This window comes from Lethenteron reissneri, unplaced genomic scaffold (genome assembly GCF_015708825.2).
Source record: "Lethenteron reissneri isolate LAM-NWPU_2019-01 unplaced genomic scaffold, ASM1570882v1 scaffold_1516, whole genome shotgun sequence".
Classification (NCBI taxonomy): domain Eukaryota; kingdom Metazoa; phylum Chordata; class Hyperoartia; order Petromyzontiformes; family Petromyzontidae; genus Lethenteron; species Lethenteron reissneri.
The window spans coordinates 11,479-24,908 of NW_026891241.1; the positions used below are offsets into that span (position 1 = coordinate 11,479).

Genomic DNA, 13,430 nt, shown 5'->3' on the forward strand with positions numbered 1-13,430 from the left:
TAGCCTGCACAGACTGTAGGGGCAAGTGCTGTTAGCGAGCACCTAACACAAAGATCCCCCGTGTAGCCTGCACAGACTAGGGGCAAGTGCTGTTAGCGAGCACCTATTAAGGGTGGGACGGCACTCGAGGGGGTGGGTGGCCAGCACCACGCCCGGCCGCCTTTGTCTCCCCAGCAAGCGTAGCCACGCCCACCTCCCTCCAAAACCCCAGCAAGCGTAGGTTAGAGTGGGGAGAGGCAACGATGGGCAGATTGTCAGTGTTGACTATCTGTTCAGTTTGTATAACCTCCCGGGAAAGCCTGTTTAATTTCTCTGGCCTAACAACAATATCAACAACAGCAATAGAATGTTATAACGAAGCTTCCACGACCAATATTACAAGTCATAATTAGTTAACGTTGGGTTTGGCGGTGCAGGTGTTATGTAGATATTCACGCGTAACCCTGAGACATTACACTTTTAAATCTAAATCGAAAACTATTTTCTTCAGAACTGCTTATTGTGCAGAGCTGTCCTTCCCCCGCACCCCCGATGAGCACTGTTGGCTACGTACGGCGTGACAGAAGTTCAACGCACACGGTGTAATCCAATTTTCATCATTGACCCCGGAATGTCTCGCTCTCCTGCATATGAACGTGAACATTCAGACGGTGGCTCAGAGCTGTAAACTGGAGATAAGCACTTGTCCTGTACGAGTTGTGCATCTCTACAACCCTTCGTCATTCAAGCGATGAACGAGAGCCTCACTCGCCACGCGGTTGCGGCTCGTGAAGGTTATTTTACTTCACGCTGGTCAGTGCGGGCTGGTGCCCATCACTTCACCACCCTGGTCAGTGCAGGTTTGGTGAAGGCGAGAAGCATATGCGTTTGAGCATAGTACAGTATAACAATTGTATTGTCTGCAATGACCCCCTTCTGACAATGTAGCCCCCACAGCAGCCTACACACCTGGTATGCATTGTGCTGTCTGATCTAGGCTTAGGTTTTATTTCGGCATAGGTAAAACCAATCGTGCAATAAATGCTCATTTTCGATGGGGACTTGGTTTAAAAAACCTGATTACAGCAAAAAAAACACGAACAAATGAATCCAAAACATCTTTACATGGTCAAGTTTCCGAATGGCGAGGTCGTGCATCAACCCTGGTACAGCTAGCAACAACATATACAAGGCTAATAGAACATGTCACATGCAAAAAATATATGTTTAACTTAGTCTGCAAAGCAGAACCATCAGTTGCACGCACACTTGAAATAAAATCTGAGGTCCAAGCACTGTCCAGGATCAACCTTGCTTCACTACTAACATCTTACGGCAGATTCCGGATTAATTGTTTCACGAGTTGAATTGCATAAGCACTCGAGCGATCGGTTTGCGGGTTTCTGAATAAATAATCATGACAGAACTATCCTACTGCAAACACTTGGCAGGACCCTACAAAAACCTTTAGACTCAGTGAGGCTTTCCTGGCTAAACAAGTGTAACATTCCCTTATAATTCCCTGAGATAGCTTTTAATGAAAACTTTTAAATTACAAATTAACTCACAGCGGCCTAAAGCCTACAGCTAGGCCTAAAGCCTAGAACTAGGCCTCAAACTCTCCCTTCGTATCGTACCCCCGCCATTTCATTTTATTATAGCCATTCATTTGTTCGTTCCTACCAGCCCATCCCGCAGGGACCTGTTCTAAACGGAATCAGCACATCAAATTAAATCTGCAGAGGAGGGGAAGACGGGTCCCAAGCATGCGACACTCACAACCATCAGTGGCAGATACTCGGCCGAGAGAGTCGAAAGAGAGAGGAAGAGACTTTTCAGGACTTTATTTCCGCTAAAACATTAACAAAAAACCATTACGGGGAAAAACACACGTAAATTGGAAATCGATAAAACATCAAACTCTTTAACAGCTGTGTGTGCACGAACTACACGTGGCACAGGGATAGAGGCTGTGCAAACGAGGTGGTGCACGGACATCTCCGTGTGTAGCAAAGTCGCTACGTGAGTGGGTGAGTGTGTGAACAGGTGAGTGGGTGAGTGTGTGTGTGAACAGGTGAGTGAGCGAGTGGGTGTGTGAGGTGAGTGGGTGAGGTGAGTGTGTGAGGTGAGTGGGTGAGCGAGTGTGTGGGTGGGTGAGTGGGTGAGCGAGTGAGTGGGTGTGTGAGTGGGTGAGCGAGTGTGTGGGTCGGTGGGTTAGTGGGTGTGTGAGTGGGTGAGCGAGTGTGTGGGTGTGTGAGTGGGTGAGCGAGTGTGTGGGTGTGTGAGTGGGTGAGCGAGTGTGTGGATGTGTGAGTGGGTGAGCGAGTGTGTGGGTGGGTGAGTGGGTTTTTCTATTTGATAAAGAATCAAAATGCGATGTGAACAAAATATTTTTTTCTCCCCGACATTTCCAAAACGAAATGGCGTTGACGCGTCAAACACCTGAAATCATTTTTTTTTTACGGATTCAGTTGTCGGTTTTCATTAAAGTGTAATGACAGGGTCACGCCTGGCGGGGTCACGGGGTCACACCTGGTGACGTCACAGGGTCACGCCTGGTGATGTCACGGGGTCATTCCTGGTGAGGTCACGGGGTCACGCCTGGCGACGTCACAGGGTCACGCCTGGCGAGGTCACGGGGTCACACCTGGTGACGTCACGGGGTCACGCCTGGCGAGGTCACGGGGTCACGCCCGCTGGCCTGGGAAGGGATTCACGGGTACGGCCACAGAGGCAACAACCGATCAACGTGAGCACGTCGAGTGAGCGGGCGGGCAACTTGCGGTTTGACGGTGAACACTGCAGAGCGGACGTGAGCTGCAGAGCGAACGCCGAGCGGTGGGATGCCGTCCGCGGCCTGACGAACGCCGCCGCGACGGCCACGCGGCACTACGGGTACGTGCCGCTCGTCGGCAGGCGCGCGGCGACCGGCTGCCGGGGCGCGGGGAAGTCGCCGGGATACGCCGGGAGGTTCCGGACGGGGCAGCCGGGAGGCAGCGTGGCGGCGGGGACCGGGCCCACCCTCAGGGGGTTGGCGTCGCCGAGGATTTCGTAGAGAAGGCCGCTGGCCACTTCGCGAGCTCCCTCCACGCTGGAGCTCAGCACCGCGGGGAAGAAGCCGCTGCCTTCCCGCATCATCCCGGGAACGGAGACCTTGTACACGAGGCCCATGGGCCTGCCGGGCTCCGAGTGAGCGTGCAGTTCGAAGGTCGCGTGGCCCACGCCGGCGCTCCGTAGCAGCGCCTGCAGACGCGTCTCCCACGACAAGACGGCCGTCTCCGGCAGCTCGTCCAGACCGATTGGCGTGGGCCGCGGGTGGTGAGGTGCCCGCCAGAGCAGCGTGTGCGCCGCCCAGCCCACAAACAGGTTGTGCGGGGCCTTGTCGGAGACGGCGCACTCCGGCGGCGGTAGGCCTGGGACCGCCGCCACCGCCTCCTCGTCTTCCATTGCCTCCTCCTCCCCCACCTCCTCCTCCCCCACCTCCTCCTCCACCTCCTCCCCCACCTCCACCTCCTCCCCCACCTCCACCTCCTCCTCCACCTCCTCCTCCTCCACCTCCTCCCCCCCTTCCTCGTCGTCTTCCGTTGCCACCGCCGCGGCAGCAGCAGCAGCGGCCGCCGCCCCCGGCTCTCGCTGCGGGATGGCCCAGTCCACGTGGATGTCCCGGCCCCACAGCCGGAAAGAGTACGGCAGCAGCACCCTGCGGGCCATGCAGGCCGCGCGGTGGCTCTCGTATTCGACGAACGCGTAGCCTCGGCTGAGGCTCCTGTCGTAGCGACAGAAGCGCATCTGGACGTCCACGACGCCCTCCGTGACGTCGCTCATCGCAGCCATCACCTCGGCCCGCGTCTTGTCCTTCGGCAGCCTCGCCAAGAAGAGGCGGCGATTGTCGACGCTCACGCAAACCGCTATCCGTTGCCCCGGGCGGATCTCCAAGTCGTGGAGTCTCTTGACGGCGTTCAAGGCTTGCGAGCGCGTCGCGAAGGTGGCGAACGCGTAGCCGCGGTTCTCTTCTTGGTACGTCATCATGAGGCGCAGCTGGTACAGCTTCCCCACCGCCTCCAGCACGGGAAGCAGCTCGTCCTCGTACAGGTCGCGCGGGATCCTCGCCACGAACACCTCGCAGCCGCGGGCGGGAGGGGGGCCCTGCCAGTCGGGCGGCGGTCCCAGCTTCCTCTGTCCGTTCTCCTGGACGATGTTGTAGCCCGTGCGCAACACGAGGTCCAGAAGGTCCCTCTCCACGCAGCTCATGATGTCGAGCACCGGCGCTTTGTCCACGGCGGCGATGACGACGGGGCAGCGGTTTGGGGCCCGTTGGAGCCCTTGACACTCACCGGCGCAGAAGCCTCGTGCCGACAAAGCCACGGCGGGGGGCGGAATCAACTCGTGAAAAGGCGGGAACTCGCTCGGGCCAAGCCTACAGGCCCAGCAGTGGAGAGAGGAAGAGAGAGAGAGACGGACGGAGAGAGAGCTACCTTTGTAAACTCGGAAAATCACAATAAAATAGAAACCCAAGAAACTGTGTCTTGACCTTTGAACCGCCCTGTATAATGACCCCTCACCCCCAGTAGACGACCTGGTACCCCTCCTCACTCATCCACTCACTGACCCATCCACGCACCTCACACACCCACTCGCTCACACACTCACCCACTCACCCGCACACCCACTCGCTCACACACTCACCCACCCACTCACCCACCCACTCACCCGCACACCCACTCGCTCACACACTCACCCACCCACTCACCCGCACACCCACTCGCTCACACACTCACCCACCCACTCACCTCACCCACTCACTGATGATGATGAGAGAGAGAGAGACACGCAGACTCCAAATATACAGCAGTTGGCGTCGCCAGGGCCGGGATCGAACCCACGACCTCCTGTATACCAGGCGAGGGAGTTAACATCTCCTAGCTACCGTGATGATGATGAGAGAGACACACAAACTCCAAATATACAGCAAGAATCTTCAGGATCGAGATCAAACCCATGACCTCCTGTATACCAGGCGAGGTAGTTAACATCTCCTAGCCACCGTGATGATGAGAGAGAGACACAAACTCCAACTCCAAATTAAGTTTGAATGTTTGCGTGTCGTTAAACCGGCCATCAGCCGACAGCCAATTCGCAAGGTTTATCACGTGACATACCGTGCCAATCTGTCACTGGAGCAGCACTAACCGGTTGTGTGTTGGAGTGTCTGTGTGTGTACACAATGTGTCTGTGTGTACACTGTGTGTGTGTGTACACACTGTCTGTGTGTACACACTGTGTGTGTCTGTGTGTGTGTGTCCACTGTGTGTGTGTACACTGAGTGTCTGTGAGTACACTGTGTATGTGTGTCTGTGTGTACACTGTGTGTCTGTGTGTGCACTGTGTGTGTGTGTGTACACTCTGTGTGTGTGTACACTGTGTGTCTGTGTGTACACTGTGTGTGTGTACACACTGTGTGTCTGTGTGTGTGTCTGTGTGTGTTTGTCTGTGTGTGTGTGTACACTGTGTGTGTACACTGTGTGTGTGTGTACACTGTGTGTGTGTACACTGTGTGTGTACACTGTGTGTGTGTGTACACTGTGTGTGTGTACACTCTGTGTGTGTACACTGTGTGTGTACACTGTGTGTGTGTGTACACTGTGTGTGTGTACACTCTGTGTGTGTACACTGTGTGTGTACACTGTGTGTGTGTGTACACTGTGTGTGTGTACACTGTGTGTCTGTGTGTACACTGTGTGTGTCTGTGTGTGTGTACACACTGTGTGTGTCTGTGTGTGTGTGTCCACTGTGTGTGTGTACACTGTGTGTCTGTGTGTACACTGTGTGTGTGTGTACACTCTGTGTGTGTGTACCTGTGTGTATGTGTGTACACTGTCTGTGTGTACACACTGTGTGTGTCTGTGTGTGTGTGTCCACTGTGTGTGTGTACACTGTGTATGTGTGTCTGTGTGTGTGTACACTGTGTGTCTGTGTGTGCACTGTGTGTGTGTGTGTACACTCTGTGTGTGTGTACACTGTGTGTCTGTGTGTACACTGGGTATGTGTGTCTGTGTGTACACTGGGTATGTGTGTCTGTGTGTGCACTGTGTGTGTGTGTGTACACTCTGTGTGTGTGTCTGTGTGTGTGTACACTGTGTGTCTGTGTGTACACTGTGTGTGTGTACACTGTGTGTGTACAATGTGTGTGTGTACAATGTGTGTGTGTGTACACTGTGTGTGTACTCTGTGTGTGTGTGTACACTGTGTGTGTACAATGTGTGTGTACACTGTGTGTGTGTACTGTGTGTGTACACTGTGTGTGTGTACACTGTGTGCGTGTGTGTGTACACTATCACTGTGTGTGTGTACACTGTGTGTGTGTACACTGTGTGCGTGTGTACAATGTGTGTGTACACTGTGTGTGTGTGTACACTGTGTGTGTACACTGTGTGTGTTCACCACGCCCGGCGGACCCGTTATTCGATCCCGACTCCTGCCGGGGGAGGCGCTTCGGGCCCGGCGGGTCCGCTAGGAAAACTCGGGATGGCCCGAGGCCGACTAGGCCGCAGTCTTCCCTCCCCTCTGTTCTAGATGGTGACGATGTTGCTGATGTTGTTGTTGATGCTGCTGATGATGATGCTGATGATGTTGTTGTTGTTGATGCTGATGATGTTGTTGTTGATGCTGATGTTGTTGATGCTGTTGATGCTGCTGATGATGTTGTTGTTGATGCTGATGTTGTTGTTGATGCTGCTGATGTTGTTGTTGTTGATGCTGATGTTGTTGTTGTTGTTGTTGATGTTGCTGATGATGTTGTTGATGCTGCTGATGATGTTGTTGTTGATGCTGCTGATGATGTTTGTTGTTGTTGATGCTGATGATGTTGTTGTTGTTGATGCTGATGTTGTTGTTGTTGATGTTGCTGATGATGTTGTTGTTGATGCTGATGATGTTGTTGTTGTTGATGCTGCTGATGATGTTTGTTGTTGTTGATGCTGATGATGTTGTTGTTGTTGATGCTGCTGATGATGTTTGTTGTTGTTGATGCTGATGTTGTTGTTGTTGGTGCTGATGATGTTGTTTTTGATGCTGATGATGTTTGTTGTTGTTGATGCTGTTGATGCTGATGATGTTGATGCTGTTGCTGATGTTGATGATATTTCTGCTGATGCTAGGGGTGGTGATGATGTTGCTGATGATGGTGTAGATGATGTTTTAATGATGTTGCTGATGATGTTGTTGTTGTTGATGCTGCTGATGATGTTGTTGTTGTTGATGATGATGCTGATGATGTTGTTGTATATGATGGTGTAAATGATGTTTATTGATAATGTTGATGATCGCATACATCAACATAATTTATTAATTTATTCAGTTAGGGTAGCCTCTCATTGTTGGAGGGAGGGTCTTGTACCCCAGAAGTGACGTCATGTCATCTGCTGCCGCGTGACGTCATGTCATCTGCTGCCGCGTGACGTCACGTCATCTGCAGCCGCGTGACGTCATCTGCTGCCGCGTGACGTCACGAGCTAACAGGAAGCTGGAGGTCCGCGCGTGAACTGCAATCCGAGGTGAGAAATTCTCATCGTCGTGGTGGTTGTGGTGGTTGTTGTTGTGGTTGTTGTTGTTGTGGTTGTTGTTGTGGTTGTTGTTGTTTACCAAGCTAGAGCCTCGCTCTCTCTCTCGTAGGGATGTCACTAGAGCAGCAGCAGCTTGTGAATCGATGTCCAAGTTGGAACTTTACAACGCGGGGCCTAGACACGCGGGGCCTTGCCTCCTGCCCTCGCCTGGTCGCGTTTGCTTTAATTCCCTCCCTTAAGTTTAATTTGTCTTCACGCGGCTCGCTACTTTGTCACTTTGGTTTATTGTAGATATTAACGCAGTTTTTTTTCGCTTTTTTACCAGCCCAAGCCCGCCTGAGCTGCTGTACCGCTCTTGTTTACAGAAGCTACCTGCCCACGACACAAGGTGGGTTTTGTCAACGCGTGTGTCAATGTTTTGACTTAAAACTTTAGTAACTGCAGCAATTCATATTCTTGGTTCTTTCGGTGAAGTCACGGAGATAGCAAATTTATTAAAAATAACAGATAATAAAATGAATAAAAGTAAACAAAATTGTAAATAAATAAATAACAACCACGACGTTTCGATCGCAACACAAGTGGCATTTATTTGATGTTATTATCTGTTGTTATTGTCTATCTACGTGACTTTACCGAAAGAACCAAGAATACGTGTGGAAATGTGTATCGGTCAAAGACGCTGCACGCGTGCTGATGTTGACTCTAAATGTGGAGGGGAAACCCGGGAGATTCGGAGGAAAATCCACGCGACCACGGAGAGAGAGACACGCAAACTCCAAATATACAGCAGCAGCAGCAGGCGTCAGGGTCGGGATCGAACCCACGACTTCCTGTATACCAGGCGAGGTAGTTAACATCTCACCACGGAGAGAGAGAGACACGCAAACTCCAAATATACAGCAGCAGCAGGCGTCAGGGTCGGGATCGAACCCACGACCTCCTGTATACCAGGCAAGGTAGTTAACATCTCACCACGGAGATACGAGGGCTTCCAGGCATATTTATGACCATTTGCCCTCTCATTGTGTGCAATAACAGCCTGTGTGATGAATTTGGGAAACTTTTTCACTACATCATGAATATATGAATAAGTATAGACGTGTAAGTCACGTGTGACTGTGTTTTTGCATTCATCTGTGCCTCGATACTGACATGTAGATGGTGTGGATATTCTTTTTTTCTGTCTGTAGCTGACGCTTCCTCTGACGCTTCCTCTGCAGAATTGGTCTGATGGAGCAAAGGCGCTCAGCACAGCTCGGTACAGCAAGGCAACAATGCGACCAGCGTGGATACAGCATGGATCGCACTGGAAATTTGACACAGCACCAGAGAACACACACAGGAGAGAAACCCTTCAAGTGCAGTGTGTGTGGGAAGGCCTTTGCATGGCCATCTGCTCTTAAACGACACCAGAGAACACACACGGGAGAGAAACCCTTCAAGTGCAGTGTGTGTGGGAAGGCATTTTCAAAGTCATCTTCTCTTAAAAAACACCAGAGAACACACACGGGAGAGAAACCCTTCAAGTGCAGTGTGTGTGGGAAGGCATTTTCACAGTCATCTTCTCTTAAAAAACACCAGAGAACACACACGGGAGAGAAACCCTTCAGGTGCAGTGTGTGTGGGAAGGCATTTTCACAGTCATCTTCTCTGATCATACACCAGAGAACACACACGGGAGAGAAACCCTTCAAGTGCATTCTGTGCGGGAAGGCGTTTACACAGTCACCACATCTTCAAAGACACGAGATAATCCACACGGGAGAGAAACCCTTCAAGTGCACTGTGTGTGGGAAGGCGTTTGCACTGTCATCTTCTCTTATAACACACCAGAGAACACACACAGGAGAGAAACCCTTCAAGTGCACTGTGTGTGGGAAGGCGTTTGCACAATCAGTAATCATCTTCAAGCACACCAGAGAACACACACGGGAGAGAAACCCTTCAAGTGCATTCTGTGCGGGAAGGCGTTTGCACATTCATCAAATCTTCAAGTACACCAGAGAACATACAAGCATCACAAGATCCACCAGGAGTGGAGTCTGAAATCAGCTTGTGAAAGTCAAAGTGCTGCAATGAGCCCATCCCTCATGAAACAAGAACCAGAAGAAATTCCCAGCTTGGACACTTTGAAAGGTATCGAGGTGGAATATGAAGAGGTGATGGTGGAATATGAAGAGGTGATGGTGAAGAGCGAAGAAGTGAAGGTAAAATGTGAAGATGAAGATTCAACTCCAAAATGGGACCTTCACATCGATGGAGGCAACGTGAAGCAGGAGGAGAATTCTGACTGTGAGGCAGAGCGAGGCAACTCCCAGCATTTTGTGGAGGTGGAGGTGTGGGTGGATTTCCTCCGAGACAATACAAAGTCAAATGGAGACCCGGTAGATGTGTAAGCCTGAGACGATGTCGCTCCAATAGATGGACCTTTGTCACAGGCCTTTAATGACAAGAATGTGAAGTTGAACACTCAGTTCCTAGGTTCAACCTGCAGGGTAAGAGCGGCCAGTCTTTGTGGCCCTGTGTGTTGGGTAGATCTCTAACCAGGAGCGAGAGCCAATAAGCTCCCAAGCATTCACTCTGTTCTCATAATTGCATTTACATGGTGCTTGCTTAATCGCCTCGGCAACTCTGAGTTTTGCATCGTATCTCTTCTCAAACACTCGAAACATCCCCAAGTGGCAGCTGCCCCTGTGTGGCACAAGGTGGTGGCCCTGCACCGGCCTGCGTGTGGACAAGAGCCTGTCAGTAGGGGGCGATGGTTGATGTGGCATCTCATTTGTGGAGTTTGTAGGTAATGTTTAGAATTTGCTACATTTTGACCCAGACGCCAACATGCAATGGCCTACTCGTTTTGAATGACACAATTGTATGTTTCACATCCACTGTTCAGTAGAGGGTGCATTCTTTAAATAGCTCCTTGTTAATAAGATGTTATCTAAACTAAATTGTTCAATTTTGGAAGAACGTAATCAACCAGGTAGGGTGTTGACTGTTGTGTTGGCTGACTCTGTGTTGTGTTGCATTATATTTCTAAGTTCACTATGTTTTCTCATTCACTTGTTGCACCTGATGATGGTTGCTTGTGTTCCAATCGAAATGTCGTATTCTGTTATTTAATTTCTTTTTCCATGACTTTACCGATGCAGTAAGTTTCACTGCAGTTATTCAATGTCAATATGCCTGTCAGTAGTTTAGAATGAATACTTTTCTGATTGTGCGCATACATTGAACATTTTGTCTGAGGGTCAAACATCGAATAAGCGATGTTGGGACAAAGTGTGTGTTTGTGTTTGTAAGTAGCCTGTAGAGATTACTCAGGTGAGACCCGTTATTCTTGTGGTACAGGTCAAGGGTACTTTTGTGTTTCAAGGAAGTATCTGCCTCTGGAGTAGGGAGCATGCAATAGGGAGCACGCTCGGATCATCCGTCAGTTACAAGGCGTACCGCTTAAACGCTACACGTAGAGGAGATACATTCTCTACAACACGAATTATAATTTTGTATTACGTGATGACAGAGACTTTGTCAAACTAGGACGAGAAATGTTCCTTGTTGATTCACGTCTGGAGGTTCATAACCGTGGGTTGAAGCGAGCCCGGCTGCTGTTGAGACGCTGTCCACCAATAAGGGTCCATAGGTGGCTTGCACTGAATCAATGATGCACTCCCAGAAGGCCATGATGGTTATAGTTTAAAACATTCCTTTGTTTCGTGGAGAGATGGATAAATGAAATATGTAAAGTCTGAATTGTTTCATAGCAAGGAGGTAATTTTAAGAGCACATTTAAAATGCATTTTTTTACAATTTTGTGTTCAGTTACAAGGCAGAGCACATCGAGTAGATACATTCTACCCAACGCTAATTAGGATTTTGTATGACGTCTTATGTTGGTGAACTAGGACAAGAAATGTTCCTTGCTGATTAACGTCTGGATGTTGACAACCGTGGGTTGAAGCGAGCCCTGACTGCTGTTGAGACATCGTGCACAAGAACCGGTCCACAGCTGCCTCGCACTGAGTCACTGCTGCAGTAGTCATGGACTCGCACAAGGCCGTGGGATTTATATTTTGTGTAAAACTCATTGACATGTAAGTTTTGTCTCTAACACCTCCCTCTCGCTGCCTCCGCCCCCCTCTGTCTATTTAAGGCCACCCCACAGAGACGATCACCCCTCTCTGTGCCTGTGTTGCCCGCTCTGTGTATCTTGGTGATATTTGTCTGCTTATATGTCTGTCTATAATTTTTTCTGGTTAGATTTTGTCGCTATTTCATTATACCTGATGATGATTGCTTGTGTTGCAATCGAAACGTCGTATGCTATTATTTAATTTATTATTTTTTCTTTATACGTCACTTTCCCGAAAGAACCAAAGAATAATTCCTGCAGTCACGAAAGCTCCAAAGTTAAGTTTGTGTTTAACGTTCCTTTGTTTCTTGGAGAGACCGATTAAATGAAAGACGTCTTGTCTGCTGATCTTGTTCATGTCTGTGTACATCGATGTCCCACATTGCTTACACTACACACCACACAGTAAAATAGAAACTAGAACGACTTGCGGGGATGTGCAAAGATCGATGAATCTCTGTCAATGGAGCGAGTTGAGCATGTTCGATTCCACGTCTCTGTCCGTCTGTGTCTCTGTTCGCCTCTGTGTGTGTCTCTCTGCCTGTCTCAGCGCTGTGGCGAGCGCGAGGCTTTGACCTGATCGCACAGATGTCGTGAAAGTCTCGTCGCTTGGACGCCGAGGTGCCGTGCCCTGCACGGCCAGGAGAGGGCGCTAGAGCGAGCGTGGACTCCTGACAGTGTCCGTGTGTGTGAGTGTGTGTGTCTGTGTGAGTGTCCGTGTGTGTGGCGTAGATCGGTGACCCCCCCCTCGCACCACTCCCAAATGTAAACGCTCGTGACGGTGTGCAGGACGTGGGTTCGAATCCCGATCCTGACGCCCGTAGAGTTGGAGTTTGTCAGCTCTCCCCACCACCACCACCCCCCCCACCACCCCCACCACAACCCCCATCACCACCACCACCCCCACCACAACCCCCATCACCACCACCACCCCCCCCCCTCACCACCCCCCCCCCACCACAACCACCACCACAACCCCCAGCACCCCCACCACCCCCCCACCACAACCCTCACCACAACCCCCCCACCACCACCCCCACCACAACCCTCACCACCACCACCACAACCCTCACCACAACCCCCACCACCCCCCCCCCACCACAACCCTCACCACCACCCTCACCACAACCCCCACCACCCCCCCACCACAACCCTCACCACAACCCCCACCACCCCCCCACCACCACCCTCACCACCACCCTCACAACCCCCACCACCACCACCACCCCCACCACAACCCTCACCACCACCCCCACCACAGCCCCCACCACCACCCCCCCACCACCCCCCCCCACCACCACCACCACCCCCCCCACCACCACCCCCCCCACCACCCCCACCACAGCCCCCACCACCCCCACCACCACCCCACCACCACCCCCCCACCACAGCCCCCACCACCACAGCCCCCACCACAACCCCCACCACCACCACCCCCCCACCACCCCCCCCCACCACAACCCCCACCACCCACCCCCACCACAACCCCCCCACCACCACCCCCACCACAACCCTCACCACAACCCCCCCACCACCACCCCCACCACAACCCTCACCACCACCCCCACCACCCCCACCACAACCACCACCACCACCACCCCCCCCACACTGACACGGTGTGTAGCGAGTGAACGCGAGTGGAGGCTGCTACACGAGGAGGCGACTTGGCGAGCTGAGTCCCCAGCGCGCGGCGAGCTCAGCGGGTGGCGCGCGGCACGCGGCGGCGTCTCGGGCTCGCGGGTTCGAGCCCCACGCTG

General features: G+C 51.8%; 1 protein-coding gene across 1 annotated transcript; it reads left to right on the top strand.

Moving 5' to 3' along the window:
• Positions 1-7,521: 7,521 nt before the first annotated feature.
• LOC133362528 (gastrula zinc finger protein XlCGF71.1-like) lies at positions 7,522-12,582 on the top strand. The gene is made up of 2 exons (XM_061581475.1): positions 7,522-7,532; positions 7,867-12,582. The coding sequence occupies exon 2, from the start codon at positions 8,775-8,777 to the stop codon at positions 9,588-9,590; it is 816 nt and encodes a 271-aa protein (XP_061437459.1). The 5' UTR covers positions 7,522-7,532; positions 7,867-8,774; the 3' UTR covers positions 9,591-12,582.
• Positions 12,583-13,430: the final 848 nt, after the last annotated feature.